Raw genomic sequence first — 23,203 nt, forward strand, 5'->3', positions numbered from 1 at the left:
CGTGTAAAGAGTACAGAGGATACCAGTTGCTCAACAGGTGTAGATTTTCTCCAAATCAAAAAACGTGGCCACAGAGTGGCACAGGTTGACAACGTAACGAGAAGTCAACAGCAGAATGGCATGCCCCAAATCCTCATTGTGCAGTGATTCGCCAATTTCGAGACTCAAGCCACCACACCAGTCGGACATGAATCATACATTCCATCACCTTTCAAACACAGCTGGTGAACGATATGGGGTGGTAGCTGGAAGAAAGGTGTTCCTCCTCATGGGTATAATAGTGGCTTCACGCCAGCATCTGGGAAACATGCCATCTTTCTAGATGGGATTGTACATATGAAGGAGAAAGTGCTTGCCCACAAGAGAAAGGTGCTGCAACATCTGAATGTGAAGATTGGGATGAAGTGAGAGCATGATCTAGCTCCCTCACAGTAAAGGCAACATTGTAGCATTCATGATTCTGAGTGGAGAAAGGTATCGCCCAAGTCCCTCCACTCATTTCCCATGGAGGAAGGCAGGTTGATAGTGGGTGGACCTCAAAATCTTTCCAAAATAGCAGACTAAGGTGTTAGGGATAGCTATATGGTACACAATGGTATCATTTGCTACAGTCAGGCTGAAAATTGTGGAATGGACCTGGTCCTAGAGAGCCATCGGAGGTCGGCACATGTGGAAGAGAGAGTGAAACTGTTAACAGAACTAGTAAGGGAAATCCAGCTAGCTTTTTTGCTATCCAGAAGAAAGTAACAACACTGTGCACACAACTGTTAACAACAGATGAAGTTTGCCATCGTAGAATGATGGTTAAATACATGAAGAGCACATCTCCGTGCGCGAAATGCATCATGACACATCTGAGTCAACCAAGGGACCGCGACACTGTGCGGTAAATGTGAAGAGCAAGGAATGGAACATCTGCAGCGGTAAGGATAACGTTTGTAAGGTATTCTACCTGGTCATCGCAACTGGGAAGTGTTGTTCATCGAAGGTCGCCAGGTAGGAGTAAAACCTCCAGTTAACCTTAGAAAGCTGCCAATTGGATTTACACATAGATGAGGTAGGAGTCAGCAAACGAATAGCACACGAGAAATGGTTACTCAAGTACAGGTCACAGAGAATGGACCACCCAAGACAAAGGGCAAGCAAGAGATCCAAATGGGAATAGCTGTGTGTGGCATCTGAAAGGAACATGAGTGCTCCAGTGTTAAGGCAGATGAGGTTGAGTTGACTGAGAACATCAGCCAAGAGGGCACCTCTCAGACAGGTTCTGGAAGAGCCCCAAGTGGGATGGTATGTATTAAGGTCACCAAGCAGCAAAAAGGGGTGAGAGAGTTGCCCAATAAGCTGGAGGAAATCTGCCCTGGTGACACTGAATGACAGAGGGATGTAGATGGTTGGTTGGTTTAAAAGGGGTGGGAGGGGGGGGGGGGGAGGGGATCAAACTGCTAGGTCATCTGTCGCTTGTTCCAAATAAAACAATGCCACAAGGGTGAGAAGAAAACAAACAGAACTTGCAACACAAAACAAAAGAAAGGAAAAACCACAAGAATGATGGAAGGGCAACAAACACTTATATGGACATTAGAGGACAATAAAACCACAGAGATGCAAGAAACAGGGACAGGAGGTTAAAACACAAAAGCAGGTTACCATGGCTGGCTGACCATAAGAATAAAAAGAAAACCTGAAAGCTGTAGGGTAGAGAACACACAGGGACAAAGGACATGTGCTAATACTTAGATCAAACGATAAAACCCACCCTCACGAATAAACTTAAAACTAAATCAGCCGATAAGGTGATGTCAGATAAAATTAGCGGCAACGAGTCTGGTAACCTAAGAGTCCGTCGCAGTGCAGTCAAAGTAGGACAGTGTACCAGAATATGGGCCACTTTCAACTGGGTGCCGCACCAACACTGAGGCAGGTCTTCACAGTGAAGGAGGTAGCCGTGGGTTGCCCAAGCATGACCAATGCAGAGCTGGCAGAGAACCACAGAATCCCTGTGAGAGGCCCGAATGGAGGACTTCCATACATTCATAGACTCCTTAATGGCACGCAGTTTGTTGTGTGTACTGAGATTATGCCATTCCATCTCCGAAAGCTGAAAAACCTTGACGCGTAATAACGATCACACGTCAGTTACGGGTATGCTGATTTCCACAAGCGGTTTCTGTGTAGCCTGTTTCACTAGCCTCTGGGCAAGTTCATTTCCTGGGATTCCGACATGGCTTGGGGTCCACACAAACACCACAGGACGATCGGACCATTCCAGGGCACACAGGGACTCCAGGATGGTCGCTACCAAAGGATGGTGAGGGTGGCACTGATCGATAGTTTGTAGGTTGCTCAACGAGTAAGTACACACGACAAATGACTCGCCAGGGAACAAGCGAATGTGCTCAAGAGCAAGAGATATGGCCGCCAGCTCTGCAGTGAAAACACTGCAGCCATTTGGCAAGCAGTGCTGTTCAATATGTCCTCCATGAATATATGCAAAGCCAATGGGAGAGCCACAGGGTTAATGGAGTCTTTAGGGCCATGTGAAAGGTCTAGGCAAAGCTTCGACCTAGATTTACACCATGGAGGTGTATATGAATGGTAAAGGCAAGGACTCCAGTTCAGAGAGAAGCGACCGAATGCAAACCGCAATCATAAGCCCTGACCTGGGTCACCAATGTGGGAGATGAACCGCCATGGGTGGGAAAAGGAGACGGTAATTCGGATCCGCAGGAGAAGTACAAATGTGTGCAACATAATTGGCAAGCAGTTGGCACATCGGATCAGCAATGGGGGGACTCCGGCCTCCACCAGGACACTGGGCACTGGACTTGTTCTAAAAGCTCCGGCCGCTAGGCGAACGCCACAGTGGTGCACTGGGTTGAGTACACGCAACACTGAGGGTGCCACTGAACCGTAAACCAGACTCCCATAGTCAAGGCAGGATTGAAAAAGGGCTCTGTAGAGCTGCAGCAGCATAGAGCAATCTGCGCCCCAGTTGGTGTTGCTCAGGCAGGGGAGGGCACTAAGGTGCTGCCAGCACTTCCACTTAAGCTGACAAAGGTAAGGTAACCAAGTCAATCGGGTGTTGAAAACCAGTCCTAAGAACCAATATGTCTCCACTACAGTGAGTGGCTTGCCATTAAGGTAAAGTTCTGGTCCCAGATGAATGGTACGTCACTGGCAGGAAGTGCATGACACACGACTTTGTGGCTGCAAACTGGAAGTCATGGGCTAGAGCCCATGACTGCATCTTGTGAATAGCTCCCTGTAAGCACCGCTCAGCAACACCAGTACCAGAGGAGCAATACGAAATGCAGAAGTCATCCGTGTACAGAGAAAGTGAGACCAACAGCCCTACATCTGCTGCTAGACCATTAATAGCCACAAAAAATAGACACACTCAATACGGAGCCCTGCGGAACACCATTCTCCTGAATACGGGGGAGAGGGGGGGGGGGGGGGGGGGACTATAGAAGGCACCAACTTGGACATGGAAAGTATGGGGCGATAGTAAATATTGGATAAAAATTGGAAGCGAGCCACAGAGACCCCACTCATACAATGTGGCAAGGATATGATATAGCCAGGTTGTGTTGTATGCTTTACCTAGGTCATAAAAGACGAGAACCAGGTGTTGGCATCTGCAAAAGGCTATTTGGACAGCAGGCTCAAGGGACACAAGATTATCAGTGGTATAGCAACCCTGGAGGAACTCGCCCTGACATAGAGCCAATAGGCCACCCAGGATCCAACCCAACCATTGACACGCCATATTTTCTAGCAGCTTACAAAGAATGGTGGTGAGGCTAATGGGCTGATAGCTATTCACATCAAGCTGGTTCTTACTGACTGTGGATATGATGCAGCACAGGAGCTGTGTTAGGGAAATGTGCAAGGGTGCTGAGGATCTCCCACTCTGTAAATGGGGCGTTATAGGGTTCACTGTGGTGTGTAGTGAACGAGGGGACTTTCCTTCCCATCCACCGTTTGAGGGTGTGAAAGGCTGGGGGATAATTCTCCGATGCAGAGGCTCGAGCATTGTGCTCAGCAAAGTGCTCGGCAATCGCGGTTGCATCAGTAGATAACACGCCATTGATGTTAATGCCAGGGACCTGTTGGTGTCTGGTACCCAAAAAGGCATCTGATCTTCGTCCAAACTTGGGAAGGTGACTATGGCATCCAATGGTCGACACATACCTCTCCCAACACTCCTGTTTCCATTGTTTTATAAGCTGGTGAACACGAGCATGGAGCTGCTTAAAGACTATTAGGTACTCTATGGAAGGGTGCCGCTTATGTCACTGTACAGGTCACTGATGCCCTTTAATTGCCTCATCCACTTCCGGCAACCACGAAGGGACTGTCTTTTGCTGGGGGCACCCTAAAGAAGTAGGGATCGTGTTTTTCGCAGCTGAAACGATCGTAGTGACCTGCTCAACCACAACATTGATGGCACAAAGTAGGGGAGATTCAATGGTGACGGCAGAGATGAAGGCTACCCAGTCTGCCTTGTGTAAAGCCCATATGGGTGGACGTCAGTGGGCATGATGCCAGGGTAGTGACAGGAAGATGGGGAAATGGTCATTTCCACACAGGTCGTCATGAGCTCTCCAGTGGATAGATAGGAGAAGGCCAGGACTGCAGACCAAGAGATCAATGGCCAAATATGTGCCATGTGCCACACTGAAATGTGTGGGGGCACCAATATTTAAGAGGCAGAGGTCGAGGTGGGGAAAGTAAATTTTCAACATCTCTACCTTGGCCAGTAAGCACAGTGCCAGCCCACAAGGGGTTACGGGCATTAAAATCTCCCAAAAGTAGGAAAGGTTTAGGGAGTTGGTCAATGAGTGCAACCAATAAGTTCAGGGGTACTGCACCATCTGGAGGGAGATATATGTTGCAGACATTTCTTTCCTGTGTTGTTCATATCCTGACAGCCACAGCTTCAAAACGAGTTTGAAGGTACAGGTTCACTACATACTGTTTTCAGGACATAAACGCAAACTCCACCTGACACACTATTATATTCACTGCAGTTCTTGTGATATCCCCTGTAGCCAAGGAGGACAGGGGACCGCATTGCCGGGAACCAGGTTTCCTGGAAGGGAATGCAGAAGGCAGGTGTAAAGCTTAACAGTTTGCCATAGCACAGCACAGTGGTAAAAAAAACCACTGCAATTCCACTGGAGGATGATGTGATCGTAAGACGGGGAAGGCATGAAACGCTCAATGAGGTAGTTTACGCCTCAGGGTCACCTGCTGCCACAAGATAAGTACCTGTTCAATCAACATCCATTGTGTCTGAGGGCCCAGTGAGATCTAGGTCCTCAGCAAATGCCAGAATCGCCACTTCATCCTCAGACGCAGAGCTTATTAGTAGTGGTGAAGTGGGTGCCACCACAGTGCCTTGGTTCTTGGGGGATCTTTTTCTTTTTGGGTTTTTCTCGCTGCTCCTTAGATTTGTCCGGCTGGGAGGGCTTCACTGATTCAGTCCCAGAGACTTAGGAAGACTGTGAAGCCCTACAACCAGCTACCTGTGGTTACTTCTACCAATGGCGGGTGTCAGCTTTACCACTGGTAGGAACCTGGGAAGGGAGTGACCCAAGGGACCCATTTCTAGCAAGAGGAGCCGAAGAAGATGTACGCTTCTTTGGATGAGAAGTGGGGACTGACATCCCCAATGGTTGGGGGGTGTTGCTGCCGAAGTGGGTGGTGCAGGAGCTCCAGGGAGTGAAGTGCCTCCCACCATCAAGGGGGCAGGTGGAATCTGGCAGCTCTGAGAACCAACTGTATGCGGTGGAATGGAAGATGGTAGAACCGTTGTTGTAGCGGAAGCATAGGTTGATATCATACACACAGGATGTAACGTCTCATATTTTCTCTTAGCCTCAGTGCAGGTCAGTCAGTCCAGGGTCTCGTATTCCATCATTTTTCTTTCTTTCTGCAGAATTCTGCAGTCTGGCGAGCAAGGCGAATGGTGCTCCGTGCAGTTGACACAGATGGGAGGTGGGGCACATGGAGTATTGGGATGTGAAGGATGCCCACAATCCCGACAGGCGACACTGGAAGTACAGCGGGAAGACATATGGCCGAACTTCCAGCACCGCATCAAGGGAGGGACATATGGCTTCACATCACAGCAGTAGACCATCACCTTGACATTCTCGGGTAATGTGTCACCCTCGAAGGCCAAGATGAAGACACCAGTGGCAACCTGATTATACCTCGGACCACGGTGAACGCGTCAGACGAAATGAACACCTCGCCATTCTAAATTGGCGTGCAGCTCGTCGTCAGACTGCAAAAGAAGGTCCCTGTGAAATATGATACCCTGGACCATATTTAATCTCCTATGGGGTGTGATGGTAGCAGAAACATCCCCCAGCTTGTCACAAGTGCGTAATGCCCGTGACTGGGCAGAGGATGTCATTTTTATCATGACTGACCCTGACTGCATTTTGGACAAGCCCTTCACCTTCCCAAACTTCTCCTCTAAATGCTCCACAAAAAACTGAGGCTTCATGGACATGAAAGATTCCCCAACAACTCTTGTACATATGAGTTACCAGGACGAATAAGCTTCACTACCATTCTCAGTCTGGCGTTTCTCCCATGGTGTGGCCATGTAGGAGAACAATTTGGGGTCATATTTCTTAGCATCGAAGGTAGACCTCGACCACTTAGACACTGCTGATGGTTGATCACCAGTAAGAGATGATGTACTATGCTTCATCGTGTGTCATCCGTCCTGGTGCCACCCACTCCAACCAGGGGCCCTCCCCAGAGGGACCACCCAGCAGCAGCAAAGGCCACCTGGCAATATGGCCACTGCCGGGAGTCCCGATGCTCCAGCAGATGAGCATCTACTCCTTGGCATACGTGGGGAGTTAACGGTGCAGGCATCAGCAGGGTGATCCCTGTGTGATCAGGGGCTATAACCGACAGGGTACATGGCAGCCCCCCCCCCCCCACCACAACAGACTGGCTACCATGCTGCACATCAGGCGCAAACGAGCTAAGAAGTCCATTATCGTCGACAGCACAGAAAGTGATACTGCACAGACGATGGAGGAAAACACACGCGGGAGGGTGACCTCACCCAACGGCTGGAGAATGAGCAGAAGTGCAGATCCACATCGACGAACGATGCAAGAGGTCTCAGCGCATGATGGACACTACGCACCATGTAAGCACCCTTCCCCAATTGGCTCGCTCTTTGGGAAAGTTTTGAAAAATGGGGGTCAAACCCTACAAGCGACCATCACATAAAAGCCAAAACGTTTGAGATTCCTTTTAGTTGCCTCTTATGACAGGCAGGAATACCTCGGGCCTATTCTAACCCCCGGACCCACAGGGGGGAGGATGTAGGTGGTACAGAGAGAAAAGGTGGAGTGAGGAAGTAAAATTCTGACTGCAACAGCTTGCACCCAGTTTTTCATTGAGATGGTTTGACTATGAATGTCATCCAGGATGAGCAGCATGACCCCCCTATGAAATGGGAAAAGTCAAAGTGGACTGGAAAGAAATGTGAGAGATCAAAGTGATTGCAAGGTCACAATTTTATTTCCTGGAGGTAGAAAAGAAATGGTTGCTGGAATTCCAAGAGCAGCAGTAATTCCTCCTTGTTGGATCTAATGCCATAAATGTTCCACTAGAGGAGAGTGAAGATGGGGAAAGGGGAGGAGGGAAAAAATGAAGTGTTGTCACTTTCGAAAACTGGCTGCTACAGGGTGCAGCGGCTGGAGGATCCTGTTCCATGAGATCTACTGAGGCGTTGGCACTCTCACTGGTCAGTCTGCAGATTGCATGACAAGAAAAACGAGCAAAACGGAGGTTGACTGCACAAGGGTATCATGCAGCAACACTGTTGAAGAGGATCTTGGAGTTGGGGAAGGAGAAGACTGTTTGTCTTTGTTTGATTTCTTGTAGACTTTGCAACTGATAGATGAAAATTCAGATGTTTGATGGTTGGAAGGACATAAAAAGTCTTTATGGGAGTATTCCTTCTGTCATTTCAGGCCTGCCGGTTGTGTAGCAGGTGATTTCGCCCCCGGAGACAAAGATTTGCTGGCTTGTTGCACAGCTGGAGGAGGAGGAGGAGGAGGAGGAGGAGACAAGGTTGCTACCGTGACACTAAGTGATTTTACAACCACAGTGCCGAGTTTGAGGTCACAAGTCTACGTGGCCCAGTCCTTCATGGCACGAGATGTAGTAAAAACTGTACCCTCAAGTGGCAGATGGTAAAATACAGGGCTTCTGACAAGCCAACAACTTGTGAGTGACAGGGTAATGCACTTTTTCCTTCATCCAGATCTTCTGGATCTCCTCATTGAGATACACAGGATATTCTTGGGATGAGGCGGCATGGTTGCCACTGCAATAGACACAGCAGGGAGAAAAAGGTGGGCAATCGCCCTCATCAACATCCCTACCATATGTAACACATCTGACTGTGTTTTGACAGGACATTAAAGTTTGGTTGTAACACTGACACTGGTAGCAGCGCATCAGGTTTGGAATGTACAGTCAGACAATGATGTCTTCATCGAGTGCTTTAATCTTTGATGGAAACACTACTGAATCAAATGTGAGAAAAAGAGTGTGTGTTCACACTAAGGTTGCTTCAACCCTTTTCACTACATGATGGACTGCAGAGAGGTAAGTTTGGACTTCTCCCTCAGTCAGACCATAGAGCAGCCTAGCATAAATAACACCGCATGAAAAATTCAGCATTTGATGAGCCTCTACACAAACACGATATCCATGGAGGAGCAAAGCTGCTAGCAGTTGTTGGGCTTGAGAACCACAATCGGTCTCCAAAAGCAATGTTTCATTATGTATACGAGAGCAGGATTTCACAGGGCCAGCAGTTGCATCAACACCTTTCTGAATAATAAACCGATTAACAGTAGCAAAGTACTGACCCCCTTCAGTACGTGATACCACGAGGAACCAAGTTGCAGCTGAGAAAATGTTGGAATCTTTAGTCTGACTCCGTTTCCATTTTCTAGATGTAGACTGAGATGGTGATTGGCTCACTGCAAGAAAATACCCCATGATAGCCAGCATCTCCTTCCAAATGGTCCCTCTCCCCCCCCCCCCCCCTCAGAGGGGGGCTCACCCGCCTCAGGTGATTGTTCGCACAATTCACACCTCCCAAACTCCTGACAGAGGAACCAACTGGCAATTTGGGAAGGTAACAGCTCAGGTAATCACCCTTCCCTTGGCCTGTACCAGGGGTACGTTCGAACTGTACCTGTTGACCCGGGGCTGGGAATTATGTGTTAACCACTCATCTGTTACACATCAGATGCATTGGCTGGCCTTCAGGAGTGCACAGGGTGAAAGAAGAAGCAAAGAGGAACCTCAAATGTCAAAGCAGAGAAAGGATAGGAAATGGAGAATAAAGAAAGAAAGAAAGAAGAAGAAACAGAGGGAGGACTGTTCGGCTGTCAGGTTATTAAAACTTCAGAACATTCCCAAAAATATCCCAAACATGTTTCCAAAGGAGGGGAAAAAGAATAGCAAGAGGACAGACATACAGCATGGAAGGGAAAAGGGGCTGCAAAGGCTGGGGACCCATGGTAGCCAAGCATGAACTCACCACAGAGTGACGAGCCGTAACAGTCTTTACATGATTTAAATAATGAATAACACAGTTGCAGACTTTCCTGAGACATTGAAAACATGAACGAAATTAACAGTCTTTTCATCAAGTCTGTCTGCAGCTCGTTGTCTCTTCTTTACACTGAGACCAATCTATCTTTTTCATAATATTGTTGATACTCCAACCGGGCCTTTCCACTGTTTGATTGACCAACTCAGTAAGGTCACAGACAGGCAACTGGAAACTTTACGTTTCGAGTGAAGGCAAATGTAGATGTGAATTCTGCCTCAAAATGCAAAAATGTAGAATTACTTAATAATACTGTCTCATAGCAAACTCTATCCAGATGCAGTATTTTACCAGAGATAGTGTGAAATACCTTTATTTTCTGCATACAAGTATCGAAAATGTACTCAATTTTTATTTACTGGTGTTGCACATCACCTAGGAAAATCCAATTTGAAGAGACAATATCTGTAAGAATGTGTTTGCAGATGCAGTGCTGATAGTGGGCACCTGAATGGTCTGTATAAGATACATGCTACATAATGCAATGTAGGACTCAGTTGTTAGGCCCAGTACCTTAGAACAAAACCTTGTTTATGGCTTGCCTGCTAGCTGAAGTTCAAAAGTTGGTGTAATGCAGACACTTTAAAATGGCAATTTTAAGTGGTGAGTATTTTGAACAGTGGTTGTGTCAAACACATGAACAATCTCTGTTACAACACTGCCACCCCTATTAACCAATTGCGTGGTAGTAATTACTGAACGCTTTGGGTTGTGCGTTGCTCCTTTTCTTATTTTGAAATGAGTAAAGACACTAATCTTGGTCCATCACAGACTTTGAGTAAGGCCCACACAACAACAGAAGAGATCATCAATCCCTACTAGCATGTCAGTTCTGCTTCTGCAGAAACACAGAAGGTGCTTGTAAGCCAGTTGTCCTATGAGAAGGAGGCAGGGCTGGTTTAGTCACGCCATCCTTCTCCCCTCTGGCAGTCTTATAACAGTTTGTTTATGCTCGCAGTCAACTGCCAGTTTATAGTGTATGCACTTTACACTACATCAGTTGGAAAATAACTCTGCCAATGTATTTTCATCACACTGAAAATCTTCCCATAATGTGCAAATAGAGTTATTTTTGGTACTATTTCTATGCTAAGTACCTTGTTGGTTCTCCTTGTAGCATTGTTAGGTATGGGTCACACAGCTACGAATGCCCACAAAAGGTTGAAATCAATAGTCTGGAGATTTTATAATTACCGAATTGTGTGAGAAAAAATAATAATATCGAGAAACATATTATATCAGTGAAGCTTTCTATTCGTCAACAGGTAAATGCTGGTGCTTCATACCAGAAACAATCATTTGCTTCACATTTAAACTGAGTTAAAAGAAGAAAACAAGCAAAGACATTTTTGAAAAAAACTGTTGAATTTATGCAAAAGAAAATGTGCCAATCATAAATCTCCCCAATCACCACTTTTTTTAACAGCCAATTAAAAGAAAAAGGCCAGCATGTGAGCACATAGCCATATTTACATATAAATGTGTAATGTGAATGTAAAACAGCTCTTTTCACATCATTACAATTAATCACATAAATGGTCCATGGAACATGAAACTGACTAACACAGCACCAAGTCTTTGTCTTCCACTGTGTAGCATGACAACCTTTTAAATATGAATGTCTAATCACAAATAAAAAAAGAAAAAAATACATGCAAATTTCACCAAAAATAGATGCTACATTCAGGTCTCTAGTCATAGACAGTTCGTGAGAGACTATACGGAAAATACTGTACATACTTTTTACAGGCAAAATAAATCAGTACCTACCTGTTCTGAAGATGACTGACCAGGAGTGCTTGTAGTGGATACTTTATTATTATTTGTCAATGTCTGCTTTAATTTCTGCAACAAATAAATATACTTTTAAGAAACGTATACAACTAACACCTTTAGACTGAGCATAATAGATCACAACTGCTGATATTTTTTTTAAAAAAAATCTTGTAATAGGTTGAAGAAGTAAGAAGAAAAGCTAAACAAAATTGAAGTTAACAAATAAAGAACTAAATGCCATAACCATCTTCATGGTGGCACAAATGGTTTACTCAGACATCAAACTCCAGAAAAACGAACAACTGCAGCAAAAATAAATTATCAAAGAAATACCTGGAGTAACTGCAAACTATAACATCAATAATTTAAGCATGATGACAGTGGCAATGAGAGTTTTGTTTTTCTTCCCATGAAAAAAATTATAATGGCAAGATGTGATAACGTATGAATAAAGGGATTGTATTTTTAATTCATTAATGATTTTATTAAACCAAGAGTATTCTAAAATGAAATTCCATAATGTGATAATCATACCTCATTCAACCCATTGTGCCAGTGCCCTGTTCTATTTCACTAACTTTGACACAATGAGAGGTGGATCATCTCATGTATCTGGAATGAGGTTAGGTGGAAGTGAAATTAAATTAATAACACGAATTGTTATGTGATGCTAAAAATGTGGGAAGGTATGCAGAAACAGTTACATGGGTGGTGTCTATAAAGAGTCAACTTTATCAAATGTAAAACTCTGAATAATATTTTGTAAAAAGCAGCTCAATTATTAATTTCATTCATGTCACCCAAAGCATTCAAAATATACGCTGTAACAATACTGAAATATATAATAAAATCACTCAACAACAAGAATTAAATGACTTCAGAATTACGGACAAGTAATGATGTGAATTTCACATTCAAAATATATGCTTAACAATACTGACATATACATTACTATCATTCAACAACCAGAATTAAATGACTTCAGAATTATAGTCAAGTAATGATGTGAACTTGTTTTCTACACTGACATTTTTGCTGTAGAGCACCCACAAATTGAACATGTTACAGGTTCCATATGCTACAGTATAGTCCACAACATATATTTAGTCTGTGTGTAAGCTACAATCTCCCCATAATGTACTACTAAAACAATGCCTGACAACTGAGATGATGATGATGATGACAATGACGATGACGACATGTTGTGAGTAAACAACAGTAAGTTCTTTAGCACCTGTACAAAAACATAATGACGTGAATGGCAATAAAAGAGAATTCACAGAATTACAAATCTTCATCTACTATTAAATGTAATAAACACACAGATAGATACTAAAATAGTGTGTGTCAGGAACTGCATACAGCAGGCTGCCAGGTAAGATATGTCGGAGGACCAAGAAAATTTCCTATTGAGCATGAGCCATAGGAATCTGATAGGGACAATGAACAGAAGAGCAATAGGCCCAAGATGTAAAGACTGTAGAAGAAAATGATTGTGCCGCCAGAAATTCATAGAAACGGTTTTGTCAGTTTTTGAAAAATTGAAGCCTTTTTGATGCTCCATGAGTACAGACAATCGACACATTACTGAAGATGCCGCTCAATGAGACAGGTCTGTCCAGAACTGCCATAGGTGGCAAAATCATTAAAGAAAAGGGAGCCAAGGATGCTGGGCAGGAGACAGGCCATTACAGGGTTAATGGTGATAGCAAAGAGGACGGCACTCAGGACGGAACCCTGAGGCACACCATTTTCCAGGATTAAGGTCTCCAACAAGGCAGAACCCACACATACCTTGAAAACTCGGTCTTTTTAAAAATTCCTGAAGGAAATGGGGCAGGCGGCCATGGAAGCCTTATGTGTAGAGAGTACTAAGGATACCAGTCCTCCAATAGGTGTTGTATGCTTTCTCCGAATCGAAAAACATGGCCACAGTCTGAGATTTTCACAGAAAACCATTCATGACATGAGTGGACAAAGTGACAAGATGGTCAACTGCAGAAAGGCACGCTTGAAATCCACACTGTGCAGTGGTTAGTAAATTGCGAGACTTGAGCCACCACACCAGCAGAGAGTGAATCATATGTTCCAACCTTGCAAACACAGCTGCTGAGAGAAATTCTAGCCAGAAAGAAGGTCTTTGTCCTTATTGGGGTATGGGTGTGAGTCTGACTTCATGCCAGCATCTCGGAAACGTGTCCTCTGCCCAGATGTGGTTATACATACTAAGCAGAAAGGGCTTGCCTGCAAGAGAAAGGTGCTGGAACAACTGAATGTGAACAGCATCTGGCCCTAGAGTGTAGCATCAGGATGAAGTGAGAGTATGAGCTAGCTCCCTCGTAGTAAAGGTGCCACTGTAGCACTCACTATTCTGGGAAGAGAAGGGTATCGCCCGAGCCTCCTCCGTTTGTTTCCAATGGTGGAAAACAGGGTGATAATGGGAGGAGCTCGAAATCTCCACAAAATGGCGGCCCAATGTGTTTGAGACAGAAACAGGGTACACAACAAAATCATCTGCAACTGTCAGGCTGGAAATTGGGGAAGCAATCTTGGTCCCAGAGGACTGTCAGAAGTTGGCCCACACGACAGAAGAGGGAGGGGAACTGTTAAAAGAACTAGTGAATGAAATCCAGCAAGCTTTTTTGCTATCCTGAAGAATGCAATGCCCCTTTTCACATATCTGTTTATACTGATTGCAGTTTACCATCGTAGGATGATGGTTGAAAACACGGAGAGCACACCTCCGCATGGGAATTGTGTCATGGCATGACTAGGGCCACCAATGGACTGGGGCATGGCGTGGTAAAGAGGAAGTGTGAGGAATCGAACATTCTGCGGCAGTAAGGATAACTTTTGTAAGATATTCCACGTGGTCATCACAACAGGGGAAATGTTCTTCATCGAATGTAGACAGGGAGGAGGAAATCATCCAGTTGGTCTTAGTAAGCTGCCATTTGGGTGTGCACATAGGTGGTGTAGGGGTCAGCAAACGGATAGCACATGGGAAATGGTCGCTCAAGTACGTGTCAGAGAGAATGGACCACTTGAGACAATGGGCATGCTGAGCAGTGCAGACAAATACGTGCAAATAGAAATAGTGTGCCTGGATGCTAAAAGGAACATAGGTGTTCCTGTGCTAAGGCAGAAGAGGTTAAATTAATTAAGAAGGTCAACCAAGATGACAGCTCTCGGACAGGTTGTGGAAGAACCCCAAAGGGGATGGTGCGCATTAAAGTGACCAAGCAGCAGAAAGGGGTGAGATAGCTGGCCACTAAGCTGGAGGAAATCCATCGAATGATGGAAGGACGTAAACAATACAAAGGGAAAAGGTCAAGTAGGGAAGGAAAAGGCGAACTGCAACAGCTTGAAGGTGGAAAGTCAAGGAGGTGGGTTGACTACGAACACCATCATGCATGAGCAGCATGACTCTCCCACGAGATGGAATGCCGACATTTGGGAGGAGGTCAAAATGGTCTGGGAAGAAATCTGAGAGAGCAAAGCAGTCATGAGGACAAAATCTTGTTTCCTGAAGGCAGAGAACAAGTGGATGCTGTGATTCACAGAGCAGCTGTAAATCCTCTTTGTTGGATTGAAGGCCGCAAACATATCATTGGAGGAGATTAGTGACGAAGAAAAAATGAAGGGGTGTCACTGGGGCGGCTGCTGAATGCCAGCCTTCATAGACTCAGTGCTACAGGTCCCAGTGGAAGAAGGATCCTGCTCCACGATGTCTACAGCAGTGTCGGCATTCACCTGCTGTCGGCCTGCAGAGTCCAGGGCTGAAATGCAGTAGGTGGTGCACACGAGTGACACGGAGGTCGGCCGGGGGGTATCACGTGGTGACACTGTCGAACAGGATCTCTGAGTCAGTGAAGGAGAAAACCTTGTACCTTTGTTTGACTTTTTTAGAGCCTTTCCGGTTAGCACAGAAAGACTCAGATGCTGGTTGGCTGGAGGGACATAGGAAGTCTTCACAGGAGTATTCCTTCAGTCCTTTCTGTTCTGCCGGTTGTGTAGCTGGTGATTTCGCCCCGTGAGGAGAACGTTTGGTGGCATGCCGCACAGCTAGAGGAGCAGATGCGGATGCTACCGTGACGCTGGGCGATTCATAATTCTGGTGCTAAATTTGAGATCACATATCTGTCTGGCCACGTCCTTTGTGGAGCGAGGCATAGCAAGAACAGTACTATTGGTGCCAGACAGTAGAATGCAGGGTTTGTGACTAGCTGAAAACTTGTGAGCGACCAGGTAAGGCACTTCTTCATTCACCCCGATCTCCTGGGCAGCCCGCTCATCGAGATACGTGGGACAACTGTGGGAGGAGGCGGCACGGTCGCCATTGCAGTTTATGCAGCAGGGAGGAGGAGGCGGACAGTTGCCCTAATGAGCATCCCTACCACAGGTAACACATTTGGCTGGGTGTTGGCAGGACTCTCGCGTGTGGTTGTGATGATGACACTGGTAGCGGCACATCAGGTTCGGAATATATAGTCTGGCTGTGATAACTTTATAATTTGCTTGGATCTTTGATGGAAGAACCACTCTAGCAAATGTTAGAAAAAGAGTGCATGTGGGCACTACAGAGGCACCTGCTTTTTTCATCACACAATGGATGTCAATGACACCGTGGATTTCAGCCCCAGTCAGACCATCAAGCAACCTAGTGTAAATAACACCATAGGAAGAATTGAATGTTCGGCAGGCCTTGACACAAACGGGATAGCCACAGAGGAGCGAAGCTGCAATTAGTTGTTACGCTTGAGGATTAGAAGTAGTCTCCAAAAGCAAAGTGCCATTCTGTAAACGAGGGCACGATTTCACAAGGCCAGCAACTGCATTGGCACCTTTCTGAATAATAAATGGATTTACTGTAGCGGAGGACTGATAGTCTTCAGTACATGAAACCACGAGGAACCTCGGTGCAGCCGGGAGCGCCTTTGAGTTGTTAGCCTCATTCCATTTAAGTTTTGCAGCCAACGACTGTGGAGCTGATGACTGGCTCATTGCGAGAAAATCCCCCGTGATTGCCAGTGTCTCCAATGGTGTATTCCTTCCTTCAGAAGGGGGCACTCCCACCTTAGGTGATTGTTCACACCTCCTGAACATCTGACAGAGGGACCAATTGACAGTTTGCTGAAAACTTGAGCATATTTGGTGCTACATAAAATCATTAAGTGAAGGCTTCTATCCAATCACTCATTGACTAGTCTGGGATGACATTAGAAGACAACAAGGCGACATGCGAAATCTTAAATTTCACGTTTAAAAAATTATTCTTGCAGTAGGACCATACAGAGAGACCGCTGTTTGACCATCACACAGAATTCTGTGTGGACATAGAAATGGGTTTCCCTGGTGTTGAAAAGCAACTGAGAAAGTTGAAAACAAATACGTCACCAGGTCCACATGGTGTCACAATTCAGTTTTACAGAGAATACTCTACAGCATTGGCCCCTAACCTAGCTTGTATTTCTCGTGAGTCTCTCATCCAGTGCAAAGTCTCAAGTGACTGGAAAAACACACAGGTGACTGCTGTATATAAGGGTTTAATAAGAGACCCATATCCTTGACATCAGTATGCTGCAGAATTCTTGAACACATTCCAAGTTCAAACAAATTTGTGACTGCTCAGGGAGAGCCCTGTTTTATTGTCAGACATTTGGGAAAGTGCAGCTCATCTACAAAGGAGACCGGATGTAAAAGAAGTGTGTGACCCATTCTCTAGTACTGCTTGAGTGCTTAGAATCCCCACCCAGTTGGATTAAAGGATGACATTGAGGCAATTCAGAAGTTTGCTGCTAAATTTATTACCACTTGTTTTGATCACTATGGAGTGTTACAGAGATGCTTCGTGAATTCAAACTGGAATACATGGAGAGAAGATTACATTATTTTTGTGAAATACTATTGAGAAAATTTAGGGACCAGGTATTTATAGCTGACTGCAGAACAATTCTACTGCTAGCAATGTAAGTTTGCGTAAGGACATCAAAGACATGATAAGAGAAATTAGGGCTGGTACAGAGGCTTATAGACAGTTGTTCCTCTCTCGCTCTATTTGTGAGCGGCTAGGAAAGAAAATGACTAGTACCTGCACACAGTTTCCTTTGACATACACCATACGTGCATACAGAGTATGTATGTAGCTGCAGACATGGACTACGAAGCATTGTGTTCAGCAATGAATTGCAGTTCTGCACTACCCTGGATAGCCTAACTGTAATCGGTTAGCTTGGGAGCGACCTAGGAAGGGGTCCCAAACTCCAAATGTTTTGAAGAATCACAGATGTGTTACTCACAGCACCACAATGAGGGAATCCATTAGGTACACCTTCAGGTTATGGCAGGTAGAGACTGATAGAACTCTGATGGTCCAATGGTATGTCACAGGCGTCCCGCATCCTAACGTGTTTCCTCTCATGCAACAGAGTCGTGGTGACATTTTTCAACAGGACAATGCTTGTCCAGACATGACACATCCCTCTAGAAACTGTCAAAGTACTCCCATGAGCAGTAACATCCCCAGATATGTTCCAGATAGAACAGGGGTGGGACTAGCTCGAACATCAACTCTCCTCAAGGATTTAAAGGAACAGTTACAACAGTTGTGGGCCATCTTGCCTCTGGAGAGGCTACAGTGGCTTAATGACACTATTCACAATTGAATCAGTGCATGCATAGAGGCTAAAAAGGGTTGAACATCACACTGGTAAGGGGGCTCACACTGCCAATTTCTTCGTAAATTTGACTTGATTATGCTCTCGTTAGAGTAACACCACGTACCCTCTCAACTCGTGAAGTTTCATTCTGTTTCCTCCTCCCCTTCTTGGTGCTTTGCTTTACTTGTGTGTGTGTGTGTGTGTGTGTGTGTGTGTGTGTGTGTGTGTGTGTGTGTGTGTGCGGGCGCGCCCGCTTGCGTACGTACATTCAAAATTTATTACTATACAAAACACATATGAGCTAAGAACAGACTATCAAACAAATATATGATTCTTACCATTTTAACTAGTGCAGATCCATCAGTTGGAGCGACAGGTTTGCACACTGTTGGAACACATGTTGACATGTCGACTGATTGACTGTTGTCCTCATTACTGGTTGCAGAAGCACCCGAAGTTACAGATGTGACAATAGGCTTAAAAGTAAAATAAAGAGGTAAGTACCAGTAAATTGACATAAATTACATAATAAAAATGAGAAAATATCAATACATAATCTGTACATCTTTAATATTTACATTTTAATATAAACGAAAAATTAGTCACTACTTCTCTCGCCTAGCAGGAAAGATAGCTTTGGTGCTTCTTCCTCCAATCAATAGACTGACACACAGGGACCAGAAAGCACAGCTTACATTCACATGCAGTCAGCATACAAGTGTTTTCAAATGTAACATTTAAGCCAGGAAATTTGGACAAACTATAACAAATTGATTGATAGGCACAATCCCTCAGAACCATTGCTCCTCATGTGCCATTTCTCTACCATTATGTTTAGTAACCTGGCTTACAGGTATGCCTATAGGTACAAGAACTGCTGTGACTGCAATAACAGGTGTAATCAAGATCTAAACTTGAACTATCTCAAAACATTACAACAGTTTCTTGGCTATGTTTCCAAAACAATCATTTTTTATGGGAACTGTGTCACATCTGAGGCAGACAGTGGGGTAGCTATGAAGCCATAATGAATAGCATCCATGTCACACTCACGTAACCCAAATCTAGTCTCACTAACATTGTTGCACCTCAGCAACCTCTTAACTGAATGGACTGAGATGTTGATTGTGGAAGATGATAAAACATACCACAATCACCACGTACTATTGACCTTCTATTTTCATGTACATTAATTCTGACTCCTCGATATTATTCAATCTGTATCCTGAGCAAACAGTAAACGAAACAAAAGAAAAATTCGAAGTAGGTATTAAAATCCATGGAGAAAAAATATAAAACGTTGAAGTTCGCCGATGACATTGTAATATGTCAGAGACAGCAAAGGACCTGGAAGAGCAGCTGAAAAGAATGGACAGTGTCTTGAAAGGAGGATATAAGATGAACAACAACAAAAGCAAAACAAGGATAATGGAATGTAGTCTAATTAAGTCGGGTGATGCTGAGGGAATCAGATTAGGAAATGAGACGCTTAAAGTAGCAAAGAAGTTTTGCTATTTGGGGAGCAAAATAACTGGTGATAGTCAAAGTAGAGAGGATATAAAATGTAGACCGGCAATGGCAAGGAAACCATTTCTGAAGAAGAGAAATTTGTTAACATTGAGTATAGATATAAGTGTCAGGATTTCGCTTCTGAAAGTATTTGTATGGAATGTAGCCATGTATGGAAGTGAAACATGGACGATAAATAGTTTAGACAAGAAGAGAATAGAAGCTTTTGAAATGTGGTGCTCCAGAAGAATGCTGAAGATTAGATGGGTAGATCACACAACTAATGAGGAGGTACTGAATAGACTTGGGGAGAAGAGTAGTTTGTGGTACAACTTGACTAGAAGAAGGGATCGTTTGGTAGGGCATTATCTCAGACATCAAAGGATCACCAATTTAGTATTGGAGGGCAGCGTGGAGGATAAAAATCATAGAGGGAGACCAAGAGATGAATACACTAAGCAGATTCAGAAGGATGTAGGCTGCAGTAGGTACTGGAAGATGAAGAAGCTTGCTCAGGATAGAAGCAATCTCAGGACTGAAGACCACAGCAACAACAATTCTGACTGTTTCCAAAACTCTTCGATTCTGTAATTTGGTGGCAGCATGTCAATAATATTCCAGAATTTACTTTAGGAGTAAAGAAGACCACTCACCGAACAGCAGAGGCAGTGGGGTGTCAATATGCAAACACGAAAGAGAGGAAAACCCTGAAAGCTTTCACAGTAAATCCTTTATCGCTAGAGTACAAAAACACACCCACGCACATGGACACACCTGTGCCCCTACAATGTGCCTGCTGGGCACGCAATGCTGAGATTGAATTTCAGCAGGTGAGCTATGGAGGGATTGGGTTTGTTCAGCTGGGATTTTTTTTTTTTTTTTTTTTGTTTTAGGGTGCAAAACTACAATGGTCATTAGCACCCAGACTAAGTTAGGAATGCACCGATAGGCACAAGGTTAAAACAGCAACTAAATGGGACAATACTATCAAAGACATAGACAGGCAGAGGATTAAAAAAAAACAAAAAAACGGCATAGTCAAATGTCCTTAAACAGGTTTGTCAAGTTGATAAAACGAAGAAAGCGAGCAGCTGCTCCTGGGTCATCCGCTAAAATGGCATCCCGAGTACATGGCAGGCCAAGATCAACACGCAGTGTATTAAAATTCGGACAAGAAGTTAAAATGTGGCGGATCATCAGCAATTGCCCACATGGGCAGAATGGCACTGGCGCAGCCGTCAGCAGATGGCGATGGCTGAACCGGCAGTGTCCAATTTGTAACCGGGCCAAACCGACCTCCTCCCGCTGAGAAGGGCGTGAAGAGGGCGTCCAAGCCACGGGAAGAGGTTTCAAGGCCCGAAGCTTGTTGTCCGTAAGTGCAGCCCAATTGGCATGAAACAGCGACAAAATGCGCTGACAAATGACCCTGCTACAATCGGATGAAGGGACACAAAAAGAAGCTGTCCGAGGCTGGAGGACAGCAGCCTTGGCCGCGGCATCTGCAGCTTCGTTCCCAGGGATACCGACATGGCCAGAAACCCACCCAAATAAAGATAACCGGAGAACCGTCATCCACCAGCTGCTGAAGAGAGCGTTGGATCCGGTGCACGAAAGGGTGAACTGGATACGGATCACTGGATGGCGCTCAGGGCATCGGAGCAGATGACATAAGCAGAATGTGGGTGGCGGCAGATGTAAAGAACAGCCTGGTAGAGGGCAAATAGCTCAGCTGTGAAGATTGAACAATGGCCATGGAGCCGGTATTTGAAACTCTGTGCCCCGACAATAAAAGAACACCTGACACCGTCATTGGTCTTAGAGCCATCTGTATAAATGAAGGTCATATTAATGAACTTTGAACGAAGTTTGACAAAACGGGAGCGGTATACGGAACCGGGGGTAACCTCCTTTGGGAGAGAGCTGAAGTCAAGGTGAACGCGAACCTGAGCCTGGAGCCAAGGTGGCGTATGGCTCTCGCCCACTCAAAAGATTGCAGGGAGTGAAAAATCAAGGTGCTGAAGGAGGCAACAAAAGCGAACTCCAGGGGGTAGCAGAGTAGAGACATACAACCCGTAGTGACGGTCGAAAGAGTCGTCAAAAAAGGAACGGTAAGTCGGGTGGTCGGGCATTGACAGTAGCCGACAGACATACCGACAAAGCAGTATATCGCACCGGTAGGTTAGTGGCAATTCACCGGCTTCAGCATGAAGACTCTCGACGGGACTAGTATAAAACGCTCCGATCGCAAGACGTAAACCCCGATGTTGTATGGGGTTGAGGCGGTGTAAGATGGACGGCCGTGCAGAGGAGTATACGAAGCTCCCATAATCCAGCTTGGAACGGACAATCGATCGATACAGGAGAAGTAGGACGGTTCAATTCGCTCCCCACGACATACCACTGAGAACATTTAGAGAACGGGTACAATGGGCAGCCAAATATGACACATGTGGAGACCAGCTAAGGTTCCTGTCAAATGTAAGACCTAAAAATTTTGTTGTCTCCACGAATGGGAGAGCAACGGGACCGAGTCGTAAGGATGGTGGGAGAAACTCTTTGTAGAGCCAGAAGTTAATACAGACCGTCTTCTCGGCAGAAAAACGGAAGCCATTGACGACACTCCAGGAGTAAACACGGTCAAGACAACGCTGAAGACAGCGCTCCAGGAAATATGTACGCTGTGCGCTGCAATGGATGGTAAAATCGTCCACGAAAAGTGAGCCTGATACATAAGCTGGGAGGCAATCCATTATTGGATTGATCGCTATGGCGAAGAGAGCGAAGCTCAAAACTGAGCACAGTGGCACCCCATTCTCCTGGCCAAAGGTGTCGGACAGGACAGAACCCACACGTACCCTGAACTGACGATCCACTAAAAAGGAACGAATAAAAAGAGGGAGGCGACTGCGAAGGCCCCATGTATGCATGGTGCGGAGAATGCCCACCCTCCAACAGGTGTCGTAAGCCTTCTCCAAATCAAAGAACGCAGCTACGGTCGGGGGCTTCCACATGAAGTTATTCATAATGAAGGTCGACAAGGTAACCAGATGGTCAACAACAGAGTGGCGCCTAAGAAATCCACATTGTACATTGGTAAGTAGGCGTCGAGGTTCGAGCAGCCAAACCAAACGAGAGTTAACTATTCGCTCCATCACCTTACAGACACAGCTGATAAGCGAGATGGGTCGATAACTAGAAGGCAAGTGCTTGTCCTTCCCCGGCTTAAGAATTGGTACAACAATAGACTCGCGCCACCATGTGGGAACATGTTCCTCAATCCAGATGCGATTATAAGTACGAAGAAGAAAACCTTTACCCGCAGGAGAAAGGTTCTTCAGCATCTGAATATGAATAGAATCAGGCCCTGGAGTGGAGGACCGTGACAGGACAAGTGCATTTTCGAGTTCCCGCATGGTGAATGGGGCATTATAACTTTCACGATTTGAGGAGCGGAACTTAGGTGGCCTAGCCTCCTCTGCCTGTTTTTGGGGGAGGAAGGCAGGGTGGTAATGAGCGGAGCTTGAAACCTCTGCGAAAAAGCGGCCGAAGGCATTGGAGACATCCTCAGGGGGCACAAGGACGT

The 23,203-nt window shown here is 45.3% G+C and overlaps 1 protein-coding gene across 2 annotated transcripts in view; it reads right to left on the bottom strand.

Annotated features, from left to right (window-relative positions):
• The window catches only part of LOC126299419 (cyclic AMP-responsive element-binding protein 5), a 150,540-nt gene that overhangs the window by 53,033 nt on the left and 74,304 nt on the right, over positions 1-23,203 (bottom strand). For both annotated transcript variants that reach the window (XM_049991316.1, XM_049991317.1), the window contains exons 7-8: positions 18,450-18,587; positions 11,447-11,521 (exon numbers count right to left, since the gene is read on the bottom strand). In XM_049991316.1, coding sequence (XP_049847273.1) covers positions 11,447-11,521; positions 18,450-18,587 — 213 coding nt within the window. The remainder of the gene's footprint in view (positions 1-11,446; positions 11,522-18,449; positions 18,588-23,203) is intronic.

The sequence above is a fragment of the Schistocerca gregaria genome, chromosome X, assembly GCF_023897955.1.
Source record: "Schistocerca gregaria isolate iqSchGreg1 chromosome X, iqSchGreg1.2, whole genome shotgun sequence".
Lineage (NCBI taxonomy): Eukaryota > Metazoa > Arthropoda > Insecta > Orthoptera > Acrididae > Schistocerca > Schistocerca gregaria.